The sequence below is a fragment of the Bombus fervidus genome, chromosome 6 (genome assembly GCF_041682495.2).
Source record: "Bombus fervidus isolate BK054 chromosome 6, iyBomFerv1, whole genome shotgun sequence".
Taxonomy (NCBI): domain Eukaryota; kingdom Metazoa; phylum Arthropoda; class Insecta; order Hymenoptera; family Apidae; genus Bombus; species Bombus fervidus.
In genome coordinates, this window is record NC_091522.1 from 16,749,057 (window position 1) to 16,776,946 (window position 27,890).

At 42.5% G+C, this 27,890-nt stretch overlaps 1 protein-coding gene across 10 annotated transcripts in view; it reads right to left on the reverse strand.

Annotated features, from left to right (window-relative positions):
* Nucleotides 1-27,890, reverse strand: part of LOC139988043 (dystrophin, isoforms A/C/F/G/H) — a 445,976-nt gene that overhangs the window by 352,948 nt on the left and 65,138 nt on the right. For all 10 annotated transcript variants that reach the window (XM_072004969.1, XM_072004970.1, XM_072004965.1 and 7 more), the window contains 2 exons: nucleotides 15,676-15,887; nucleotides 6,434-6,532 (listed from right to left, as the gene is read on the reverse strand). In XM_072004969.1, the coding sequence (XP_071861070.1) occupies nucleotides 6,434-6,532; nucleotides 15,676-15,887 (311 nt within the window). The remainder of the gene's footprint in view (nucleotides 1-6,433; nucleotides 6,533-15,675; nucleotides 15,888-27,890) is intronic.

Below are 27,890 nucleotides of genomic sequence, written 5' to 3' on the forward strand. Positions count from 1 at the left end.
ATAATGAAAATGTTATAGATAGCAAAATGTAATGATAAGAAATTATACTAACAATCGAGAAATAAATCGGCCAATCGGATCGTCGTTTTTCTATCGGCGCGTATTCCACTGAATTTCGACCAGATACGAAACCATTAATCATCGATAACGAGTCGAAGAACAGAGGGGGCAAATCGATCCTTAAATCCTTCCGAACGAAATTAGAACTCGCTGTTGGGACTAAAAGCAATTCGTCCGCGTAATTCGATTAAAAGAAGAAAAATTATTCTTCTTTGGCGATTTAACCGCGCGACGAATAAAAACGATCGAAACAACGGGAAAATCAGCCACGATCCTTCTTATCTGGTGGAAAGGAGGCCGAGTAGAGCGGTTGCGATTCGTTTCACCGCATCCATTCACGAAGAGACGAAGAGACGAAGAAGAGCACGAGGAACAGAGCGCGGCAAAGAGGAGGAGCAGCGAGCCGGCCAGCAGGCTGTATCGATTTTCGTTTCGTTTGCTACATATTTCGTTGGCCGCATCGTCGGCGAAATTTCATTGGCGCCCTCTCGTCAAAATCACATTATCGGATTCACGCGCCGATAACTAAACTACGCGTTGCGTTGTTGCACGCCACGCCGTGAGAAAAGCAAGAGACGAGATTCGTCGGAGAGGTTCGTTAGCGATTGCCAAATTAGCGCGGCAACTTCGGTTATCCGTGGCTCCGACAATTACCACGCGAATTCCTCATTAATGCAAGCATAACGAACGCGCCGATACGAACAGTTTCGTGGCCTGTTTCTTTTTCGGATAGCTGCGCGCCGTTCTTCATTCGTTCACCCGGTACGTATATACGCGGAATGTAAATTAATCAGAAAGACGGTTTAACGATTTCGAACAACGAGCACCGGTGCGCGTAACGATAAAGCAGAACGTTAATTTGATATTATATCATGTAAATAGTTTACCAGCTCCGGTACACGATTGCGTCGTCGAATTAATTAAAACCGCGGTAGGCTCCAACGACGAGTGTTTATTCGGAAACGATCGCGGTTTCGAAAAATCTTGAAACAGTCGGTGATTTCTGAATTTTTCTGCGGGCCGTTCAGTTCGATTCGTCGAGCAATGCAGTCTCGTTGCGATCGATCGTTGCCTCTTCGTTCATATACTCGTCGTTGATGTAAATGCTCTTACGTTTATTAAACCAACGAACGAACGTAATCAATCTATGGAGAAACGCAAAATGGCACGAGAAATATATTCAGAGAAAATGAACAGCTTTACGTAAGAGAGAAGAGGACACGACGAAACGCGGAACCAAATAGCACGACTGACGAATAATCAAAATTTTGCTGGTTAATAAAACATGGCCGTATGATTTTCCAGCGCGAGTATTTCGATGGAAGCCCGCCGAGAAACTGACTGAAATTCGCAGCTTCATGGGCATCTGTGGTAGCTAGGGAACGGTATTATATATATACATATATATATATAATAGCGTTACATATATACATATTTTTATATACTTATGTATGTATGTATGTATGTATATGTGTATGCATATACATATGTACATGTATATATATGTACCTATATATATGTATATATATGTGTATATATGTATCGTCCTCTCTTCCATGGCTTACGGGGTATAAAGCCTACGGGGCACAAAATTCGCGTACAGAGGGTGCCGTTTAGTAAGCGCTTTAAACCATCCCCAAAACAGACGCAGCAATTTCGTTACCGAAGGGTTGGAAATTGAAAATTTGATAGGATGAAACAAAATTGCGTTTGATTCTTCCAAACAGAAAATAATTTCCAATTTTTCTCGTATCTTTTTCTGTATTTTCAATTTTTTGATCGAACGTAGTGAAAATTTTGCTATCGCGCTCAGGATTACCCGATATTGATTTATGTATTATTTCGAATATTTTAAACAATTTTAAAGTAATCCACCAGAGTTTTCAATACCTTTTGTTTCTGAAGAAAAAAAAAAAAAAAGAAAGAAAGAAAAAGAAGGAAAGCCGGTATTACCAGTGGATTCGAAAGTTTTTAACAAAAAAAGAACATTCGTTATTTTCGATTTATCAAGCGCGAGGTCGAATCTATCGCTGCCACGGTACCTAATCGGATGTCGAGGGGATAAAGAAGATGCGCACTGCGCACACGCAATCCACCCTTCTATAATTGCCGAATGCTAAGACCAAATAATTCTCCTTGGAAATGTTATTTCTGAGACTTTATACGAATGATAAGAAAATTAAACAAAATATATTCCATCGTGACAATTGTTCGAGTAATGTCAAGGTATTCTTTAAAATTCTACGATATCAAGCGATACAAATTCCTTGTATCAACCGGAATTTTCACGTTAGATTATCGTCAATGAATATATTACTTCGTAGCGAGTCGTCAAATTTCATTCGCGTGTATTCGGTTGCGAAGCAAACAGCGCAAAATATGATAAAGGCGCGATAAGGATAAAAATCCTGGACAAGTTGAATAATACAAGAGCCGGGGTAACATCGACTTGCCTGTTGTATACGCGATTCAAAGTTAGACGTCAGTGAGTACGATTCAATTTATGGAGGGACAGTGTGTTTGATTTACACGCGAAACAATTAGAACAAACGTTTCGCTCAAAGTGACTTTACTGCCTCTCGCTATACAAATTTTATTTACGTCGCTCGTCAAATTCAAGTTTATCTGTACGAACGTTTTTTGAAACTGCATCACCGCGTGGATGTATCGTTACGTGCCGGTCGGAAATCGACAAATTTCGCGAGTCCGAATTAAAATCGAAAACACGCTGATCGAGTCAGTCGAAAATCCTGTCGAATTTTCAATCGTAGGGAATAAATAATCCGTGAATAAATTCTTAATTTCAATTATTTCTCTTAAAATCTTCCTTAGTTCATCGGTAAAGCGAGAAATCGATCGAGGGGAGCTTGATAAATGTCAATAAAAAAAAAAGACTAAAGTTCGATAATGAAAATTGGGAAAGGTCACTGAATTGTACAATTACTGAAAAAGGGACGAGGAATAAAGCGAGAAACAGGGGAAGAGAACGCAGCGAGGTGGAAAAATCGATCGAAAAAGGACCTTTGACGTTGGATTAAAAATGGGTCGCGCGTTTATGAGTATGCACACAACGACGTGAAAAATGCGATGATGCGCACGTTCCTCGCGCGATATTACTTTAACGAGGTCGAACTAAATCGAGCACTGTGACTTCAGCTCGCCAACATCCACCACGTCTGGCCTTCGCGGAAAAACTTGCCATTTATTTGCTCGTAATCGCGAGAACCTTCTACAAAAGGAACGACAATTAAATGTCCCGTTCCAGTCCGCAACAGCTTGCAAGGAAAATTCGAGAACTTGACTGAGACGTGCGTGACGCGCGTAGAAGCGTATAGCCTCATCCGGATATCGTTTTGTTCGCGCCTCTCTCTCGCTCTCTCCCACTCTCTTTCCCTTTAGCTCGAATCGAAATAATTCGAAAGTAATTTCAATTTAGCCGGTTCCGACTCCAGCGAGACACTAATTGCGAAAATCGTTGTGGAAGTTGGCCGGAGAAAGTTCGTCAAAACTCCGCGTAATTAGATACCGGACCGTGCTACCTCTTTAAGGAAATTTCGCCTCAACTCGGCGCTGTAAAACGACGATCTTGTAGTATTGGATGGAAGGAATGTTCTTCTACTACTACGTTTGGAAAAGCGAAGAACAGGGGTGGTGCAGTTACGTCACGCATTACAGACACGACTACCGCGAATACTACTGCAACTACGATATAGAAGCGGTCTTTGTAATTTGTACAACGTAGAAAAGGATTCGAGGATATACATAGTAATTCGATGATCGCGTTTCTCTACGAAGGTAAACTAATTAGTGCGTAAAGTCGATCGTTACTGTATCAAAGGACTGCGCAAACAACCGTTGTAATATTCAGCGATATACTCGACGATAATTTGCCGTTTTACTCTACAGAGACATTGATTTAATATCCAATTACAAGTTCAAATTACACGACGATTCCGACCAACTCGGTGGTTCTGGTCGCTCAAATTTTAACGCTTTCGAATTTCAACGATGCTCTTCCAAAGTGACACAGTTACGTTGACTGAAGTTCAGTGCAGCGCAACATCGCGTAATATATGCGCGAAAACGTCGACGACGCACCTTCGAACGTGCATCCTCCTCGTTTTAAATGACAAATCAAAGACCATCTGCAATTTAGCATTCGGATACTCGGAGTTTACATACACGTTCATCCTACGTTTCTATCTATCGCTGGTACTTAATTAAGATTTTCGTTTTCTTTTTTAAATGTAGGATACGTAGATTATCATTTCGACGTACGAGACAAGAAACGAAACGTAAAAAGTGATACGCGTACTATCACGTATTTCCTTAGAAACCTGTGCTTCCATTCCTCGCCGATTTAATTACTCCAGATTCTCGTATCGAATGATTTTAATTCCAGTAATCAGCACTATTCAAAGAGTGCTGATGTTCCTCCATGCATTATGAAAAACCTCTGTCTCAACTCTCTGTCTATCTCTTCCTTCCTCTTCCATTTCTCCTCCTCCTCCTCCTCGGTAGCTCTTTCATTTCTCCATATCTTTTGCTCCGGCTTCCTCCAATCGGAAATCAATAACAACACCGCCGTAACCGACCCATTGTTTTCTACCGTCCTTGTGAAATTGTGTCCCAGCGATTCGAGTGGCGCTTTAACGAGACAAGGGCCGCCATATGATTTCAGTGGAAATCGGTTATCATTGATCAAGAATGGGACGCAGGCTTTCTTTCTTTTCACGCGTAAAACCCATCGACAGATACAAAGGTAATCGAACTTCGTCGGGCCTTCGCTTCGCTCGCTTCGAAACTTTCTCAGCGCTTTCGAACGAGCGACGGAAAAATCTGAAATATCCTCGGAGTCGAGGAACAATCGCTTCCTGTCCGGCGGTGTTCTCGAATCGAGGAAAAAGCGCTCTGAATAAGGACAGGACGAGAGATAGAAGAAGCACTCGTTCTGGTACGAGCCTCCATTGAAGAGGAGCATTCGTGAAAGGACTGCCAATAAGATTTAATTAATTCCTTCAGTCGAGTTTTATCGAACACCAACCCACACCGCTTTGCTCCGAGCTGAAAAGATTACGACCGGCCATTGATACTACACAAGGCACACTTTATGGGTCCTTTCACCCTCGCTACCGTTATGGAAACGATCAATGGAACAAATAAATAGAACTCGCGGAAAAAGAACGGGGTAAGTTAACTTTGCTCCACTTGAAAAGTGTTTATATTAGCAACGCGATCTTTAATGTAAAACACGAGAAATCGAACTTAGAATTTTCCTTTGCCTGCACTGCCCTTGTTTCTAGAGCCTCGGAGAAGAGGACGCTTCTCTTGAGAGACCAAACGTCACATAAATTGTGATTATCCGTTTGTAAGGATAAAAATACAAATTTGCAACGATATCGTCGAATTATTCGACCTAAAGCATTTCCAGATACCGTTTCGATATTTTACCGTGGAAAAAATAATAAACTCCGAAGAAAAACAGAGAATTAATAAAAATGTTAAAAAATATTTTTTCCAACGAAGCCAAAGATAAAAAAAAATAAAATAAAAGAGGAAAATTTGTGGACGAGAGATACGTAGAAAATCAACGGACGAGTAATCAATAGTCTGAGCATAACTATTGCGCGTGAAGCAACAATGTATCGTCGACGCACAAATAGGAAGGCGTGGCAGCGTTCATTGGACCCTTAATGCCAATGCCAATGTCAGGGTTTTCCCGGTCAGTAAACCCCCAGAAACCCCCACCTTTAACCCTCGGAAAACCGAGAAAGCGCCATCGCACCCTCGCTTACAAGGATCCGTTGAAACCACCGTGCAACGATCGTCGATCGACAAACTGGGAAGAAACTGTGCGTTGATAACGCAGGGAGGTTCTCGCTTTACCCTCCAAATACAGGTAAGGGTTGAAGCTACGAAGCTGCTCGTTTACAATCCCCTCGTGGATATTGCAGATCATGCCTTTGCCGACGTAGGAACTTTTAGTTTCCTGCATTCACGTTTGGTAAAATAATCGAGCAAGATAAAGGAGAAAAATTACATTTTCAGGTGCAATAAACTTACGATAAAATTTTTACAAGATTTTTACACAGCTGACTGTTCAAGATTTACATTATACAGATAATAAATAATAGAATGACTATTATAGAATTTAGATTAAGAAGGAAGATTAAAAGATTGAAGATCGTCAATAAATGCTCCAAACATCGTTAAATATTTAGAAGCTATTTTCCAAAACTTTGAGCAAACGAAAATGAATATAAAGCTATCGGACGTCATGTAAGATGCAAGACCGGCGCGGCGCACGTACGAAGAACTTACGCATCTAAAGTGAATCGTGAATTTGTTGTGCGAGCGACGATCATCTACTTACCATTTGTTTATCAAGCGCTTCCATAATTTCGCCGACATCGCCGACGACCACGGCTTGTTTTCGCAGCATCTCTTCTTCGACCGTCAACCAGTCGCGTATCTGAAACGGAGATAAAATATCATTATTATACTTGTATTGTAATTTATTATCATTATACTTTCAGTTTCCTACAATTAGAAATAAAAACAACCTATTAGATTGTATCGAAACATAAGAATCTTCCAAAAACGGTAGCTGACAAAATTGACGAAGTTTTGTGAAATCCAAAAGTGTGATTATCAAAGTAAGCGATTATCTTAATATTTCAAAAACTTTGAAGAGAACAAAGAAACGCGTCGGCGTGAAAACGAAACAGGAAGACAATTTCGATAAAGCAAGACCGATTTTTAAATTGGCGTAATTATTCCGAATGTTAATAGCAATTTCGTGGAATAAAAATAGTGAATGTGACTTATCGTATTTTTCCCCAATACTCTGTATACGTTTTTAGATGAATAAGAAGGTTATTTTACCCTAGAGCGTAGAAATTCCCTGTTGGAATAAAAATATTGGAAAGTGATGGAATGGAAACGGAAAGAAGACATCGATCAGAGGGGAATGGGATGCGAACAGGATAGGACCGAATCGAGTATTTACAGCCGGAAATTAGCTGGGAGTGCCTGTCCGTAAGTGGCTCGCTCCGTTTCCTGATATCAGACAGGAGACCAGGCAAAACGTACCGATACACGGTTATTACAGCAAAAACATTACGCGCGCCACGTCTCATTGTCTTTCGGGCATTGTTCCTATAATTACGAAGCATTGTGTCTGGTAACGAGATTATCGTGGTAAAACGAAAATTTCACCGCGATAAAATACCTCGCATTTCAATAATAACAGACAATAATTTTTCTCCGTGAAAGCCAGCAGCGGCGCGCATAATTAAATATCAAGGATACACTGCTTAATTGCATTTCCATTCGGCCGAGCAATAAAAACGCCTCGATAACACGATCGAGTCATTCGATATGCCACTACGATGTTGGAATCGGTATAGAAAACCGCGAGCTTTCAAACGCGTAATTACTTTTTTGTTCCACCTCGAAAGATTTACTCCGTTCTATATCTAGAAAAATGCGACAGGAACGTTCGAAAGCTTGATATCGAATTGGATGCGCCGAGACAAAGCTGTCGTTTGGCCATACAGTTTTTCTTTGCATCGGATTAACGAACAGCTTGTACGCTTTTATCGGTACGAGAACAACAGGCATTACTCAATGTGCTCGATAGACCGTGTTATGCGTACGAAGGTTGAACGACCTGCAATGTACAATTTTCCTTCGCTAATTGTATTTTTCGTATTTATTGTGCTCTTGCCTCGTAATACGGAATCACGTTCGTGGAACGAATCGTCGTTCCAGATGGAGAAAAATAAAGTTTAATTTCCACTCGGCTTCGATGAATCTATAAGAACGGTTAATAAGCTTATGGCGTTATTTTCCCATATTTTTAGATTAACTGTTGAAAAAATCCGCGCGACGTTGTTCGTAAAGGACCCGAAAAATAATTTCTGCTGCGAAAATTCTGCCGATCTGGAGACAACGCGGACGTATCTCCATCTAAAAAGGAAACGACGTTTACGAGCCACTAAAAAGTGGACGAACAATCATAATCGACTTCGGATGCCGGGTAACGCAGCCAGGAAACGGATGTTCGAGGACAACCAATGTTTCTGCGAGTCTTGAGCGTGTAACTTTCTGGGTAGGTCGATAAATCGCGAAAGAGATAAGCCGGAATGCTACAGGAAATTAAGGTCTCGCTCGGCTCGACATTTTCTCCCTCCTCGACGAGTCTGTCGGAGCTTCGTATCTAAGCCAGTGTCCTTCCTCTCCGGCTTTCACTTTAACCCTCCGCTTCCACATAAAGCCGACCTGATTAAGTGCATGTTGTCGAAGAACGATCATATCTCTCATGTGGTTTTCTTCACGGCGTACTTTTTTTTCCCCTTCCTTCTTGAAAAGCCTCGACGAGAGAAGCCCGATGAAAATGAAAGGCCTAGACGTCGTCCCCCGGTAGTCCCGAGGGAGCACACAGTCAAGGAGGGTGGAAGAATATATATGTATACACGAGCAAGAAAATATTCCTGCCAGTCCTCGTATATATGCCACCAGACTTTTCACGCGACGGTAGATTTGATATTTGACCTGGTGAAAAATGCGCCCGGTAGAACGATGATTATCGTCGTACATACACAGTTGTCGTAAGGAATTTCAGAGCAACATGGAATCGCCAAAATGATTGACGAAGGAAACAATGCGAGTAACAGCTGCAAGCTGTAGGCAAATATTTTTTTACGATTTCTTTCTTTCTTTCTTTCTTTCTTTCGTGTTAACTTCAAACATTCTTGGCTTCTTCGTCATACAGTTCACTCTTGACTAACTTCCTCTTCGGTGCACGCTTCAGAACGTTTACCACGAGCACACACTCGGGTATCCTCGTAAAGCTAGACGAACAAGGTTGCACGTACTATACGAGGACAATTGAAATTGAATTTGTTTCGCAACAGCGATATCGTATTTAAAATCTTCCTCCAAGTTGCTCGATCGTCGTGATGGAAACGCGTTGATGTGAAACAACGAACAACGACAATCGACGTTTCAGAAAATTTTATCCGCGTTCGCGCGAACGAGAACAAGACGACAGAATTAAAAATACCGAAAGTCGAACGATCATCGTGGCTCGGTCTGACCTACATCGAGCCTCTTCCACTTGTTCCACCCGTATCACTCGAAATAAACGAACGGCTTAATTTGAAATATAAACGCAGCTGTGACGAATCGATACGAGGTTCGACGGATGATGAAAAATAGACAGAATCCATTTTATTCGATAGCCTTTCGATCGGCCGGCCGTATTTTCCTCCAAGCGAGAAGAATTCGGAAATAATTCCCGAGGAATCGATAAGATAACGAGAAATAGTTCGCGCATTTGCAGCGAAACTTTCGGAGGATTGTTAATGGAACATGCTAAAGGATCAATCTCGAATCCTCGAGATAGCGAAGGAAACACCGGCCAACTGTATCGACGGAGTATCGATATTAAATTTCTCGATGAAATTGGAATTATTTTCGCTTCGAACCGAAACGAATCGAATCGATCGAGTTTCGTCTCTGTTTCTTTCCGACGAAACGGCCGAAACTTCCCGGTATTCGTGGCGTACTTCTGCGTGAAAAGTTCAACGACTCTTCTCCAACGTTCGAGCGCCCTTCCGACCGCATCGTTCGCCATCGTTGTTTTACTTTCTCTATGGATTGTTCTGCCGTAAAAAAAAAATTCCTTTCCATCCGCTGGCTGGCTTGCGTTTTTTCAGCTTCGAAATACGAAACGTTTTAAAGCAACAAATAACGAGAAACGAAGGAAACAACGAAATGGCATCGAAACGAAGGTAAATCGAGGACCAGAGCGAATTTAATATAGAGGAAAGGTTGACAGGGCTTGCACAACGTGCGAATACACGAGGGTACCATGCGCGTCAAATAGGAAAACATGTCGCCGAGACGACCAACAAGAATCTAATAAGCTAGATACCACGGCCTCCTCAAAGGAAAATTTGCTACAAAATAGTTCCTGCGCCAGGAGACACAGAAACGAGGTTTTGTACGTACTACGATGGAAAGAAGCTACGGTCTAGAAACGCGATGCACGAACGAGAAGGATAGAGTGGCTAGAAGGAAGCCAATGGACGAAATCCTGGCGTCGATATAAAGAACACGCGTACCTCTCTCTATATCACGTTCTTTGTCGTGAACGGAAAATGTAGTTTAAAAACTTCGGTATGGACAAACGTAACGCGAATAAATTGAGTCTTAAATCGAACCCGCTTAAAAATACTGCAACCTACTTTGCTATTGCGAGGGGTGCCCTTTTGTTTGTCTTTCGTTTCTTCGTCTTTCTTTTTTCCTGATTGCACAGAGAAACCGGTCTGAAGAGGCAATGACGGTCGAGTTAATCAATTCTGTAAGTAGCATAGCGTGCACGAAACGAGGCCTAACACGAGGCAAAATAGAATTTCATTGGCAACTCCGATTCCTGTTCGAGTCTCGTTACCTCGAAGCCTCTCGTCGCTTTATGCAAACAGCACAATACTTGTCAGCGAGACAGCATAGCCGGAAATGGAAGAAGGGAGGTAGCTGTTATGACGTCGGACCGAGCCTCGAGTCTGACTGTTGACTCGGCAAATAGGAAAAGCGTACCATACAATCGACACAATAGACGAGCAGAGATGACAATAAAAGCTATCCGACCGAGATAATTACGAATTTTTATCTAGGCCGTTCGACTAGAAATTCGCTTATGTAAGCTGTAAAGTGTCACACGCCCATCTACACGAGGACACGCTTTCAACGAAACTGGCGCAAACGTGTCTCCATTAAGGACGCCGAGTTTCGAATTTAGAACGCTATTTTTGGAGATGCCAAGTTTCACATGTTCGAAGAGAAAGTTTACGGCACAGGGAAGCCTAAACTTTTAACCGACCCTACCTGGATTTTCGCTTCCACTTCAGGATCGATGAAGAAACATAGAACGCGTGCAGAATTTACGCAATTGGTTTCTATCGAATTAAATTTATTTCACGTACGAACATTTTATATCCGTGTCTGTAGGAAATTATCTAGGAAAATAATAAAGATTGAAAAAGGAAAAATTGTTCAAAGTATCGAGATATTCCTGCTAGTCGAACGAATTTAGTAGGTTACAGTGGAACACGTAAATGACAATTGTCGAAGCGACGCGACACATTTACGCGAGATAAAGGAAGAAATGCGCGAGCGTGCAAAGTACCCTCAACAGGCGGGAACAATATAGCACGCGGTACGAGTTAAAAGGAGCTTGATAAATCGGTACATGGATCGTTGCACAAAGGAACCTCACAAAAGGACAAGCGAGGATGACGTAAGGGCGAAGAAATTGCGCCGAAAATGAAGCAAATAGAAACGATACCTGTGTTTTAGTATGTTAATGCGCTCCTTATAAGCAGGGACGTCCCTCAAAGACAGTATTTCTTCGAACGAATTAGATTCGTGAAGAATCTATCGTACAAGCTTTAAACAATGTGTTAAAAAATATTGAAAAAGGGCACGCTAAAAGTACGAGTGAAAAGTCAAAGGAGACTTTTACACAGACGCGTTGTTTGATCAGAATGGTTATTAAAGTCACTATGGAAGATCTGTCCAAAAGAAACGCGCTTTATTGCCTCGAAACAAAATGTGAGATAAGTAGTTCCGTCATTCAACTGGCGAACAATATTTTAACAAGTCGCCCGAAGCAACTTCATTGTTTGCAGACAGGCAAACTTCTCGAAGAATACGTTTTGTACAAATAGAATCCAAACGCTGCCAGTAGCACAAACACGTAATAAAGTCGACGGACCTGGCTATCGTACAACGTGGCGCGACTGACGAACGAAAATTTCATAATGGAGAGATATGAAATTCGGTTGAAAGAGGAGCGGTCTTTTCCAGTACGGGAAATTTGATTTAAAAAAAAAAAAAAGAAATGAAAGTAGAAAAGGAAGGAAGATGATCGAAAAAGAAACGACGAGAAGGAAAATGGAGATTATAAGAGAAGGTCGTGTCGAGGAAATTTCGGACATCCTGTCGGAGCAGCCACTTCGATAAGACGTTCCAGATTCGAGTATGGGACGAATGAAGATCAGGTCGCCGCGAAGGCAGAGAAACGGGAGAGTAACTCGATAAAATTGACCGAGTTATACGGCTGCACGAGCGGTTCGGCGCTCCTCTGCGCCGTCTCCGCGCTGTCCACCGGCGTCACACAAATCTAATTCCTGTCCCTGATAACCGAACTCATGCCGACCGTGGCAGAATATTCCGCCAGAATCGAGCTCCTTCGGAATTTTTCGCTGTCGGCATATTTCAGACCAAGCTATTCCCGACTACGTAAAACTACGTAGGTGGAAACGTTCGACGAAACAAATAATCGTAGCTGATGCTGCGAGAACCAGCAAGATTTCTTCGAGACACGAAACAAATAGAGAAATACGACGAATTCCTCGCTTACTTTTTTCGAGGTCGTGGAATTGGGGAAGAAAGCTACTTTCCATTCTAGCAGCGAGACTCGATTCTCCTTTTTCCACTTGGGCTATCTAGAACTGTGACTTTTCTTCGTAACTTGAGCGACGTATTAATACGTTTATAGAAAATTGATACGATAAGCGTTCAGATATTTTCGTGCTGCTTCCATTAATTAGTAATTTGAATTTAACGTTACAAATATGAATAATGTAGTATCGTGGACAAGCGGCCAGAAAAATATCGGGTAAACCATAAACATTGTCGCGAGCCGTGGTACCGACAGGCCCATCAATGTGTCGTCGGTCCTTCGGTCGAAGAGTTTCGTAGAAAAAAAGGCCTGCGTGACTCTGGCCACGAGCGGTTGCGTAACACGAGCGTGGTGAGACTAAGCAAAGGGACAAAAGGGATGCTAAGGCAGAAAGACAAATTCACAGTCAGTGTCAGTGGTATCCCTAATAGATGTACCTTGGTACGTCACCAACGAAACAATACATCACGACCTCAAGATACCCACAGTCAAAGAAGAATTATCCAAATTCAGCAATAGACACAGCTCAAGAGTTAACAACCACCAAAACCCTCTAGTTACTCAACTGCTCGACACGTCGAAACAGATCCGCAGGCTAAAAAGACATCACACCTTAGACCTAAGCACTAGATTCAAATAGAATCAAACATACTATAAACACTTATTAATCGTGTCATAGTACCACGCCAGATAAATTTACTTAAAATTCTCTAACGAGAATTGATTGTAAAATAAAGACAAATAAATAAAAAAAAAAAAAAGTGTCAGTGGAGAAGTCAAAGAGTGTGAATCGAGAAGTTAGAGAATGCGAGTTAGAGTGTGGTCCGCGTGAAAGAGAGAGCGTTGGATCCGTTGTGACGAGAGTTGCAAATTAATTATTGAGTTGTCTAAAGTATACTACGTTATTGTGATTAGTTCATGTTAAATAACCATCGTATCCTGTGTAATCAACATCTGTGCAATCCATATATTCGTAAATAAACCATCATTAATTATTAGTATTTCCCGATACTACAATAACGATATCCTTTACTTTATTAAAATTTTCTACGATGATAGAATTCTTAAATTCTTGTTTCCTATCAAAAGCAGCGACTCCAAACTTTTGACACAAATTTTTTACAAATTTTTTAATATTCCTTAAAAGTACATATCTGTATTCAAAAACATAGATGTTTCGGGGTAAGCGGTCGAAACGCACGATTAAAAGCACACACCGTGAGATTTTTGTTTACCCGGAACGCGTTTTCCACTCGAATGGAAATCAATCGGCGTCCGAGCAACGAATATCGAAAGGGGAATTAATTTCAGCGATTCGTTCCGCTATCCAGTTAGACTGTCCCTCCTACTTTGAGAAGCATGGAACGCGCGTTACCCCTTATTTCTGCGAGCAGATTGCCCGTTGCCACGGCGTATGAATTTAAATGTCCTCGACCGAGCCAGTGCCGTTAGTTACTCGACTCGAATTCCACCGCAACGTCCGTGTATCTTCGCGAAACGCGCATCGAAAGAGCCGCATTCGCGATTTTAAATAACGTTTGTCTCTAAACGCGTCAACTCCCTGCAACATTACCGTACGTTCCCGTTAGAAACATCTCTCTAATTGTTCTATTAGGTTGATGCGTACGAAACATCATTTTTTCCTTTCTTTTTTTTTTTTTTCTTTTTTTTTCCGAATAAGATTTTAACTTAATTTCTACGAAACTGTATATCACTCGACGTCGACGATTTCCACGCACGTTCAGTGCACTTTTCTAATCGCTAACTGGCTTCATTATAGCGCACCTATGAAAATTAGCGAATCTGGAATAAATCGAATGGAATAAAAAAGATATAATAATATATGATATAAGTCTCGAAAAATGTAACTCTTTCTAATCTTTAACTTTTTCCAAATGCTAAATTTATGTCCCCGTGCCAGTTTTTCCAATCGTAAATTCAAACTTTGGACAAACGATATTTCATACGCGCAGTAAGAATAGTAGAAATTAAGATAAAAGTGGTGTAACTAAAGGGGAAGAAGGTGTATCAAAATGAAAGAAAAGTTAAATTCCATAAAGTATCGTTAAGAAGATCGGAAGAAACGTAAGGAAGACAACGGAACTCGTGGAAATTTAGAGTTTTTGTGCAAGTCGTACGCGCACCCTCAGGCACGTCCATCCGTTACGTTGCTATATTCTCATCACTCTCTTTCAACGTAATTTATGAGTTTTAATTAGCCAAGATGCCCGAGGCTACACCGACTCCTGGCGTTATCGTAACTAACCTTACCATCGTCGTATCACTGTTACACCGGGAAACTCATCCCTAAAGTTGGCCCCTACTCGTCATCAACGAAAACGACCAAGCCATCGTTAAGATCGTGCTTCGCGCGACAACATATCGATTTAAATGCGAAGCTTCTACGTTCTGCGAGTTAGAACGACCGATTCTTTTCCTTTCGACGGTCAGCGAACGATATCGATTCGCGGCGATTATTAGCCAGGTTAATAGGCAACATATTTCTTTGGACGTTATCGTTCCGATCCTGTGGGGCAAGAGACGGTGTCCCTTTGTTCCGCGATACAGCCTGTTGCTCCACGCTATTTACAAGGGGTAGTTATCGTTTTACGTGGCGAATTTTCGAAAATTTTCCACCCTTCTCGATCCACGACGAAACGTCTAAACGAGTGCCGTATAAATATCGCGGACGCTTACGAGCACATGAAAATCTTATCGACGATTCGATGTTTTAAAGAGAACGTTACGTAATAGTTTTTATCACCGAGAAGCGATTTATCGTCTGTATCATCGGTCGGCTAGAAACTGTTACTCAAAAACTTATATATTGCTAATATATATTTTCTTCTCGTGTATGGAGGTTATATAATTCGTCGTATAATATATTTTATATAAAACGAAACGAAAGATAGAAAAATGTAAAACACAACATTCTTCGAAGTAAGAACGAGACTTTCGGTAAATGTAATTACGTTTTGCCATGTATCTACGTAATTCCTTTTCGTCGAGGAGGAAACAGAATTTTCTTGGTTATCTAGTGAGGAAGAGCGAAATATTTGCTGTTTCAGGTATAGAACGTTTTGTATCAAATCACTCACCCTAAGTGTGTATTGCTACGTGAATAATTAGGATTAAAGTCTTACCTGCAACACCGATTTGTCAAAGCCCGCTACAAGGGCGGAGGGTGAGGATGAAGGCGAGGGCGAGGAAGAGGGCGAGGTGGTATAGGCCGAAGGACTAGTGGCAGTAACGGGGGTCGAGGGTGTCGAGGGGGCAGGGGAAGGTGTCAACCCCCGAGGGCCCCCTGCAGTTGCACCCGATGCCCCCGGTGCAGTTCCCGCAGTTTTTTCCACTTCTGTAACAGAAAAACCAAAATTCCATTAAGTACAAAATAAAATACGATATAAAAGCTTAAGAAACGATAATTTTCTTTCTACGTAATTTACTGTCTGATACTATTAACCTAATCGTTAATCAATTATAATTAACGATATCAAAAGTAAACTGAATCGACGATTTCTCGGAAAACAATAAATCATCTGTAAATTGATAGAGCGGGACTCTTGGACGTCCGAATGAAAACATCGAGGAAGGTACAACATCGAAAACCGCGGAAAAGTGAAAACCGATATAAACGAGCCACCAAGAACTATCCCACCGAACGACTACAAAGTCGTCGATTCCAATACAATCAGCTTTGGTTTCGAAATCATATCTCGCGATCCAATCCACGTCGTAACGACGCTATGCGATCTAGACTGCTCGTCCATTGCCCAAATCATTCTTCTACATTGCGGTATAAAAATTCACTCGATTCTCAATCCCAGGCTACTCGTACGAAATACTCACATTCACGACTGTAATAATAAAATCGCGTAATAAAGTTCGTGCAAGTCTTTGACCATTAATCTCAGGCTATTCGCGGCCAATCGATATTTTCGTCAACCAGTATCGATATTATTGAGGTTATTAGATGTATGTGAATACAAAGGAACGCGTGGATAATATATTTTAAAACTAAAGTGTAAATACAAAGTTCGGAATATAGTACGAGCTGATGCAGATCCGCACACTAGCAGTGTTACCCTATGACTGAAAACGATGAAGCCGTCACGTAAAATAAAAAAGAGGAATTGAAGACGAAGAATAAAAGATAAAAATTAAGAAATAAAAGGAGAGAATTTATTTCTTAGCACTTGGTTTACGCTAACTACGATTCACTTCTGAACTCCAGCCGCGACTTTTCAAGACCGAAGCTCTTACAACTACTGGACTTTCGGCGGAATCCGATTCTTTTTCTTTGTCATCCCTCGATATCCCCACTATCCACGCGTTTGTTAGGCGGTCTCGAATATTCGGCGAAAGGACCGTTGGGATATTGAGGGTTCGTTAGGCAGCTCGCTTCGGCGACATACATTGTCGCCGAGTGCCGCCACATCTTTATTTCCGTCATCAGCCCATCGGTTCCTAAGCGCGGCCTCGTCTCTGATGTGGATTGAGATGTGGTTGACGTTACAAAGCCAACGTCGCCTATCTACTGTTTATGGTTTGCCTTCGACGCAGTCTTTTGTCTATGCGCTGTCGATGGCTTCAATACTTGAGAAAACTAAAGACCAGAAGCGATGACCACTTCAACAGATATCCGCCACGCGAATTCCACGTAGCACTCGGGGCCGGTCTCGCGCGTGAATTATACCGGAGCTAGGCGCATTAAAAACCATCGTGATCCATTTCGTCGATCGTGACGGGAGACTGGATTCGGCTGGACTGGCGCCACAGTAAGAAAACTTGTAATTTTCCGGTTGGCCGACAACATTGTATTCTTTCTCACGCGCGGCAATAGATAATAGGAACGAAAGAGGGAGCGAAACTCGGGGCCTGCAGGAAGTCGAAACGAAACTCGGTTTCGAAGCACGTACCCGGACCGAAGGTACGGTCAATTCATTGAATAGGAAAGTAACTTTCATAGTTTATAAGTTTACCCTCCGAACTCACTTCGGATCGAGTTAGCGGGAAGACGCGAGAAAGGAAGGGAGAGAGAGAGAGGAGAAAAGGGGAGACAGAGTTCGCATCAGGATCTCGAGCGAAGATTCTTCGAAGATGCGTTTAATATGCTCGGCTCTAATGTAATTGAAAACTTTCGTTGGATTCGTTTTCGTGGCGGTCGATTTGCAACGCCTGCTTCGCGCAACTTGAAAGCTCGTTCGAAATTCCATAAATTACTGTCCCCGTGATCGAAGCGGTTGAAAATATTTCCGTTCCGCTTGCGTCGCACTTTCAGTGGAATAACATTTCAAGAGCCGGTCCAATTAGACGAATCTTCCAATCGTGGCCAACAGTTCTCTTCGTTTGTTATCTTCCGCGAGATTTTCTCGCTAATAATTTCGCCCCACCTCCTCGCTCAGTTTTAGACGTACGTATAGTCGCGGTCGGAACGGAATGCAATGGCATTAAAGTCAGAGTAATGAGAATAAATCGGGCAGGGAACCTGATATCGCTTTATTGCCGCCGGTTTCAATCGCAAAACTTCAAGAAATCGCTTTCTCGTGTCTACGGTTTTCGTAGATGGGGCTTCGACCGAATTAATTTCTTCAACCATCATACTTTGAAGGAGCACTCGGTTAAGTACGAAATTTCTCGCTTTGTACGCAGATAACTAGATAATTATAGTTGCACAAGGTGTTCGCTATCTGTCGTCGAAAAATGTCACGCTCAAAGTAAGCGTAAGATAATTATCGCTTTAAATGTTAAAAGCCTTCTTGTTCATTGAAAAGAGGACGAAATTGGAACATAAATATTCCAAGTCCGTAGCAGGATTAAACTCGAGAAACACAATGAATTCGGCAATTTAATCGAGAAAGAAAAATTATCGCACGGATGCCAGCTGGAACAAAAAGTTTAAAGAGACTGATGAGAACCTGCGAGTATCGAGTGAACATGGTTCTAAACGTACGCTGAAATAACCAAAAGATAAAAGATCACCTTAAAGATTCATTGCACGAGAAAGATATGACTTTTCTATTCTCGAATACGGTAGATATCAAAGCGTTTAAGGCCTCGGCAGAGGATCTCGAACGCGTCTGATACGCGAAAATATGCCTCTGGAGATCGTAAATTACGCACCGGAGTTGGTCGGAATCCACTTTTGCAAAAGCCGTTATATTTTTATTCGCCGGGCTCTCGTATTGCCCGACAGTCCCATGACATTATCTTAACAACCGAGGGAGAGGGCAAGTTTTATTGCTGAATTTCGTTACGTTCTTGCCTGCAGTCGGCAACAGAAGCCGGAGAAGATGGAGGGAAGCTTAAGGGTCGAGACGAACGACAGAAACTCGTTTGCTCGCGTAATTACTCATGAGCCATAGAACTTTCACGGACGAAGAAATATTTCTCAAGCGACGGTATCTTAATGTATTCGTCAAAACGTTACTTTCTTTCGTTTAAGCGACCAAAGAGCGACGTCCGTTCCTCGCGGTATTGCCAACAGGTTAATCGCGAAACAAAATCCTCACTCCGAAACTCCGTCCTTTCCCCTCTTCTAATTTTTCGCTGAAACGAAGACCGAATTTGTCTTACCGCCTCGAATTCCTCGCCGAGAGTCAAATATTTGCCGATAATTTATTTCAATTTACGAGAACTTTTGCAACGCCTGCCAAAGATATTCCCAAGCTTGGCAAACTTTGATAAGAAGGACGAAGACTTACGAATAATTGAAGAAACAGACGAACGAAGCTTACTTTATACCCACGATTTTAGAAATCTTGACCGATTAGAACAAAGATAACATAATACGAAAAACAGATGTAAATCGTTTTTCTGTCTCGACAAAAGTAAAAAATAATCCGTTTTATTAAGAACATCTTGCATGCTTCTAGCAATTGCAGAAACACGAAACCCGAATGCAGCGATATCGACGATTTTGGAATTTGCAGTTAGAGGTTAAAGCGCGTCATAAATTTATAATCCGAACGTTAAATTTCCTATCGCCATATATATTCTCCCAATATCTTTCCACGGTACACCCAGCTCAGTAACAGCACTGAGCCACTTCGCATAATCGTACGTATTCTGCGTCGTTACTCGCTCGAACGCATTCGATTTATTAATAAATTCGTCTGGTAAAAAAACGTCAAACTGCGATTAAAACATCGTAGACTCGAGCAACAACTCGCTCGTACGTAGGTGTCAGACATAGTTATTCCTGACGCGGAGGTTAAACAGCGAAATTAACGGCGGACCAGTGTCGTGCGATTTATGGGGTAACGCGGAAACTCCATGATACAGTGCACGTCCGTATTTGCGTGCGTGCACCTGTACCCTGCGCTTTCTCTCCGCCCTTGGACGAGAGACGAACTTCCTGCGAAGCGCCAGCAACACAGAAGAGAGAGACTCGTCGTGTACAAACCTCCAAGTATACCTCCAAGTATACCTCGAACTTGCGTCATAAGTTCGTACCACTAAGTCGTTTTCGCATTCCGAAGTTGGATAGTCGGCGAACTAGTCGCGCTACTTGAGTTACACGCTAAATACATAATAACGATGCTCGCGTAAAGCCTGCGCACCATCTCTCGTTTCCATCCCTACATGGCCCGTAGTCCCGTTAGATTATGCTAATCGAGAAGGAAATCCCGCTACACCAGAAAGAAACGGAACGCGCGAACGGCGTTTAAAATTCTCCTCGCCTTTTGTTCTTTAGGGGCTTTAGCGGCTGACGCGTACACTCATACGTGACTCGTATCGCAAGATGATATTTTTTCCTCTCGGCGAAATGAAGCGGAAAAAAATTCGCTTGCGCGAGAAATGTCGTGTGTATGTACGTGCGAAGCGCGTGTTACGCTCTTCGATAGAATAAATCAAATACCACCCCCATGGGGAACGTTTGTCATGCGAGGGATCTGTTTGACTGGCGCTAGTCTTGCGGATCGGGAATAGTTTGGGGTTGTGGAATCTCAAGGAGTTCGAGCCGATTTCTATTCGATCTATCCAATTAGGAAACGCCGTGTAGTAATCGTATCTTGTCAAAACACGAGACAAGATGGAATATTTTACATACGATATTTGTTACGAGACCACACGCCCTTCCCCTTTAATTCGGAATCTGTAACGCGAGGGACTGGTCCACGAAACGCTACTGAAAGCGAGGGTGTCTTTCTGAAGAGGACATTCGTAACACTTGTCGCCGCAGCAGCTGCCAAGAGGGAGTTATTGCTCTCTCGTAACAACGGCGACAGGGGTGGAACTTTTCCAACTGGTGTACCGTCAACGGGAATCAGACGCCTGGCCAACGGTGGTCTTTGAAAACACGTCAGCTCTTTATCAAAGCTAACAAGAAGCGTCGACTGCCGCGTCGCACCTAACCGAGTGGCTGTCGCACGGAAAAATCCATCTTCCTGCGTGGCTGCGGCACCGTACGCTCATAAATACAACCGCAACTTCCGACCAACTACGTGATTTCATACGTACGATCGACTAAACCACGCAAGAAGGAAACATTCTGTCGATCTCCACGATTATCTCGTTGTCAAAAAATTATCACGCGCTTCTTCCGACATTTACGTTAATTCTAACTTACGTTCCCCGAATTTTCCATCCTATGACGCAAACATGAAACGATCGAACGCAGACGAGAACGTTTCGAAACTAAAGAGAACGATCTGGGCAGCGTTCGACGCCATCCTCTGGACGCTATTTGTAGGAACAGAAAGACTGGTGCGACGCGCGATTTATCCGCGCGTACGAGGAGCACCGTGGAGAAGACGAGCTGTGTAGCTCGGTGGCTGAACAAACATGAAAAAGAGAGACGAGAGAAAGAGTCGGGAAAGGTAAAAGGCGAGAGAGAAAGGTAGGAAAAGAGAGGCAGAAATCCCTTGTTAGCCGCTGCTAGGTCCGCCGGGATAAGTGCCGTGGGGTGGTACACGGTGAAAAATAGGACGAATTTGCAGCGAGAAACATCAATTCTCGCTGGCAGTAGTCTTATTCCGTCGAGAAGGCCCAGCCGGAAGAATCGACCGGAGAAAGCGACCAAAGTACTCGAAGCTCGCTTTCTGGTGAAAAATAGGAAAAACTACGCCGCGAGCTTAACTCGACCGTCCGTTCGTCTGTTCGCCTGTCCGCCAATGGGGGATAAGCGATGCGACAGCACAGCCCGGGAACCAGAGGAACGAACCTTGACGAGAACACAGAGACAGAGAGTCACGAGGCTCCCCAGGATAAACAAGGTAAAGAATAGTTGGAGAAAGTGGCGATAGTCGGTGAATGAGAGTGATAGATTGCGCGACGCCATCGACCGACGCTCTTCCACCAATGGCCAGCAGCTCGACCATAGTGCTCCGCAAACGGGAACCCAATCGTTCGACAATCTCGACTTCCGTTTCGCTAAACGCGACTACCCTCGTATTCAGCGCGCGGCCTAGCTATTTGTTTGCTTCCAAAGACTTTCATATTCGGTTTTAGGCACGATATCGTAGTTGGGAGTATTTTATTTTTCTGGTATACCGTGTTATACAAACAGAGAGGTAAGTTACAATTTATATAACGCTTGTTATAAGAAAACGTGGATATAAGATTTCGATTGCCTAGAAGCCATACTGATCTATCCTATAAATTGAAGAACAGAGAAAAATGGTTAGGAACGCTGTCCTTTTTCTATCTTGGAACTTGCTATTATTTGCGCTATTTTCTTACATCGCAATAATCGTGATAAACAGAAAGGTATACGAACGATATGGTGTTTGCTGTAGGGGAGAAAATTGATTAAACGTAACATATATGAAGGCCAAAGAAGCATAAAGGAGGAAAGGAGGAAAGAACGAGGGAGAGAACGGGATTGTAATGAAATTCGAAGAATGAAAGTACAAATGTGTTAATTATTGTACGTGATTGTAAAGAGGAAAGAGTTGGAACGATAGAGGGAACGAAAGAATTGGAAGGAAAAAAAGAAGTCGAAGCTATTTCGAGGCAGCCAGCGTATCCGGTGTTCGCGTTTGAGTCGCTATTAAGCGGCGAAGAAAACCAAGCGGAAAATCGAATGAAGGCTCAGCGGCGGGAACGCGTCGTTGCCGTCTAAAAATTAACGCGTTTAATTCCCAGCGTCGGCGATCGCGTCGATCCGTGTATTTCACAGAGAACGGGCCGGGGAAAAAATAGCGGCGGGAAAAGATTTTAAAAATATTTTACAACGATAAATCATGACGAATTCGCGTCGCGTGGCGAGGCAACACCTGTCACGCCGTTATGAAGTCTGTATTTTAATCGGGAGGGAAGGTTTATACGTCGAACGTCATCCTGGTGAAACCGACACGGGACAAGAAACGTATAGCGAAATTCGACCGGCAACTAATCGCGCGAGACGCAGATCGCTTCCATTAAAACGTTCCAGATATTTATTCGAATTTTTCAATGACGAACAACGAACGATAAATCACGAGGTGATCGATCGGAAGAGAAGCAACAACGAGAACGTAGTCCGATTTTATGCACCACCACCGGTTGAAAAGTGATACACGCATCGACGAACGGTTAAACTCCGGCTATTGTATGACCATTAACGAATCAAAGTAATTAGCTAGACGCGTATTGTGCGTCGCGAACGTCGAACAAAGCTCGTAAATCGTTTCGCGCTGAAAAGCGCGATGCATTGCCATGGCCCGTAACCGTTCAGCCAGACAAATCGCCGTCAATAAAACAAATAGATATCCGTCGACGATGCGATTGTAAATGAATCGATAAAATCATGACGAACGAGGACAGGCAGGACAGGATTAAAAGATTTCCGTGGATAAACCGAGAAGCGAAAGCTCTTCTCCACGTGTCCGCAACAACAAGCCGCCGTAGCTAGAAACTGTGACCGGACCGTGAATTAAAATAAAGCGTCCGCACGCTTCCTACCAAGAATACCAACTTCACGGAAGCTTAAAACTTCGGCTTGCCGTTAATGCTTGCCCTCGTTTCCCGTGATTTTCAGTAAAACTCTCTGGTAACGTCGAGTAAATCTTCCGACGGATTCCCGTTACGACGAACTCGCTCTGCCTCTACTCCTCCACCGGTATAAAATATAAATTATTATCGCGCGTTTATGTGCGCGAGGGAGCGCGCGCCTGTCCGTCGGTTCGTCTAAACGTGTAAAATGTTTAAACTTTTGATCGAGCAAAATAAAGAATCGAAAAAAGACACGGTGAAAATTGGGAAAAGATATTAACGCTAAAATCGACGGTTAAGCGGGATTGAAAAATTCATAAGGAGAAAAACGAGACCAAGTGGTTCGTTATATTTTTTTCAACAGTTTGGCGTTTAACTTTATGGAAGCGAGTGAGAACGCGGGTAACCGATTTAATGAAAAATTTATCGCATAAACACAGAAAGAGATCCAAAAAAAAAAAAAATAAATAAATAAATATAGCGATTAGAGACACGCGCATGGTGGTACAAGAGGCTATTAGTCGTACTTGTTCCATTATTTCGATTTTAATTTGGGTTCCAACTGTATACCTGTTAAATATTTACCAGTACTTTACTACCCTCTTCGCGTTTCCTGTATCCTATACGTGTTCTAACAGCAACATATTCGGCACATTATTACCTTCGCCCGACTTTACTTTGCGTAAACTAGAGCGTTTTAGTATTAAGGTGTCGTGTAACAAATGAGTTTTGTTACTACGATGTCTTCGTTATGAATATCCCTCGTACCAAACTTTTACGTAGCCACTTTCACGTAAAATTTCACGTGGATCTGGCGGTTCAAGAATTTTTCTACGGGTTAATGTAATTTAATTTAAGTTAATTTAATTCAATTTAATAAGCACACGGGGAAAGAACCCTTTTACGAGAAGCTGATATACAGTAAGAGAAAAGCAAGTGTCGAGATGATACAGTCGCTGTGAGGCAGTGAGACGAGCATGTGTATAAATACGCTGTACTAAAACTAAGCCAGCTACCGCTCGGGTTAGCTGAGGTTACACACACCTTTCTTCGTTGGTCGAGGTGGAAGAAAGATCAATGCCATTGCGTAAAACGTTGCCTAAATCGCATATACGAACTATAGAATTAATAGTAATTGAGCGAGAAGCAAATTGGCAGCAACGCGTATCTCGCTTCTTTCCTTTTAAATCAAACAACGTGCTTTCGCTGTAAAAACTTGAAAGAACACCCGCGTGAGAGGGTAACGTTGGCAGCGAACAGCGGCTAATTTAAACGGACGACGCATGCAGTTTCTCGCTCGAACGATACCTCTTAAACGTTCTATCGCAAAGCAAAGCGATAGAAAAAAAAGAGAAGAAAAAATAGAGGTGAGAAAGAAAAGGAAATGAAGGGGAAGAGAAGAAAAAAAGGAAAGAAAATGGACCGACGCTTTTCTCCCCGTGGAACCATCATGGCAAAGGACGAATTAATCTGGCTTCACGCAGAGCGAGCGGCCCTTTTGCCCCACGTTTTCGATGTAATTGAATCTCTCGTCTTTGCCAAGGCAATTGTTCCGCCCTTCTCGCCCCCGGCCGAGAATTCAGGGCTGCTCTCTTACCGCGAGAAATTAATCTTCTCTTTCGCGGAAGCGATTCCACCGGAGAACCCGGTGGGGGATAGAGAAAAATAAAAGTGATAGAGCGCTAGGTTCGGTTTTCGATCGGTCGGCAAGAACCATTCGTAGTCTTCCCCGGGTTCGATTGAAAATAAATTCTCTCGATCAGCCTTCTTTCGATTCTCCTTGCTCACACGCTGCGATCCTACGCGTCGTGATCCTTCGTTTCGAATTCAAGTATAAAGTACAGAGCAATGATAGAGTATCAGCGATCTACGAGTGTAATATTTCGGTAAGAAAAATTGAGAAGAAGAGCCATTACAAAGAACAAATTATATGTAGCGTATATATCGTGAGAAGATATACCTGTATCTTTCAAGGTAGTATTTCTTTATCAAGTTCTATATATCATTTTCATAGCAGATATCAAATTTGTCTAGTCGTACGAAAATACTACTAAATGATAGGAAATTGAAAATACATGGACCCAATTAATTGGTACGAATACAACGATGCGCTAATCCTTCGCGCGGCTACTATTTATAATATCAGAAATTTATTCGTGCAAATTTTTCGCGAGAATCTTCGAAAAGAAAAGCTATTACGAGAAATAAATTACTTTTTCAGAAGAAATCAAAAGAGACAGGTCCCGACCAAGCTCCATTAAACCTTATCGTATTAGGATAATAGGATTGCTTTTATTACGCTGTTCTCGAACAAGAATTTCTGTTTATCAGCGTAAGACACTCCCGTCTCATTCTTTCGGATACTACGTTCGGTGAAGGGCACGAAGACAACGAGGACGGGTCGACCAGTAGAAGAGAGAAGAGGCGCGGGAGAAAAATTACTTTCGCGGCAAGACGTGACGGAAATGCCGGAGCAAAGATTGCAAAATTACGGGACATATTTAAATATTGCGGAGCCCCGTCGAGGAAAGTTTATCGGTGGCGAAACAGCTCCTCTCGAACGACATAGTCGCAACTTTTAACACGAAGGATGGCACCTGTAGGTCGAAATTACCGAGATTTAATAAATCCGGCCGTCCTCGAAGCGGCGTAAAAAGTTTGACGAAGAGCTATGGAAGAGCGAAAGATTACGATAAGTCGAAAAATGAAAAAGAAAAAAGAAAAGAAACGAAATGAAAGAAAATCGAGAACCGGTGCATCGCGTTCGAGTTCAGTCCTTCGAAATTGAATACGTTCGCGTTTCCGTTAACAGCTCGTTCTCTTCGTTCTTCGCGACTGCAATTACAGTTTATGGGAAAATTGATTTCTGTTAAAGTCTACTAATTTTTACGACATCGATTTAACCTCCTGCGCCTTACGATTTCTTGGGAAACTATTTAACTTTATTATTAAGTTAGCTGTTCACTCCTACAGCATCGTGTCAGACTAACATCAAAATGTATGTAATTCTAATGTAACATAATCTTCGATCGATATACCAAACTTTGTTACAAATGGAATTTGCCTTCATCGAGTGTGACATGGTATTATGAGGCAAGGGGATGAATTTAAGGATCTCTGTTGTAGAATAAAGCGCGTTTGAAAGACTAGCAATGGCGTAGGTAAATGACGTAAGAAAAATATAACGTTTCGATGTCGAAGAAACTTGGCTCTTATGAAATTTTTGCACGTTCCGATGCTCGACGTTCGTTTGCACGTTCTCGCGCTAAAAGGTCTATCAAAAACCGCAACGCAGTAGGAGAACGCGTTCGCGGTCTGGAACGCATCTCACGGTATGTTCTATGTGCGATAAAAGCAGATGAAAAACGTTCCGGGCCGGTGTACGAATAAAAGGCGCGAACGGGTACTCCTTCGTCTCGCTCGTCGACAAAGAATATAAATCATATGCTTAAGGAAGTAGTACGGCGGGCATGGTGCTCCTTTTGTACGGAAGATTACGGAGTGCAAAGGAGTTTCCTCATTTTTCATCGTGGCGACCGTCGGAATTAACATATTCATAAGATATTTATCAACGTATCTCTTTGACACCTATTTTTTGAGCGCACCGCTTATGAAACGAATAAATTAGACGGAACGAGGGGCCATCTTTCCTCGGCTGACGCACAGAAGGAGATGGAAAGAGGAAGAACAAGAGGACGAAAGCTTGGGCCGTGCTACGTAAAATATAATACACGATGTATTCTGGCCAATAGCGAATTTTTTTCTCCTTATGAAAGTAACCAAAAAAAGAAAAGAAAAAGAGAGAAAGAAGAAGAAAGAGCAAGCCAGGCAAACGAAACGTCGAGAAAGAAAAAAACCATAGAAAATAAAAGAAATTCTCAGCTTGATCAACGTGTTTACGAGACTTGGTTCGGCAAACAAGACGACGAAAATTTCGACCGTGCCGCGTAAAATATAATACACGATGTATTCTGGTCAGCCGCGAATTTTTTCCCTTTGTTCAAACAGGTAAAATAGAGAAAAAGAGAGAAAGGTAGGGAAATGAAGCGTGTAGAGTGAACAAAATCCGAAAAAATAGGGAAAATTTGAAGGGAGAAAAATCAGAGAGAACATCCTCGATGTATTCGTGATACGGCGTGGCGTTTAAACAGAAAGATGACCGATCTGTGCAGGCTGCTACCTATGCTCATACCTTGGTTATACGCGAACACAGAGCGGCGTACGTAATTCTAGGATGACGTCGGTGCCTCGAGACTTCGAATAGCTCGTGCTACGCAGTCGTCTTAAACAGCCTTCGTAATAGAACAGGGGATTTGACGCGGACACGATCATCGGTAACGCGTTCTCTGCCATGAACACAGGCACGCACACGCGCACGGCTACGTTCACCGTGCGGTGTGCAAACACGAGGCTCGGTTGACGGCGTATGCATAATTCAGGA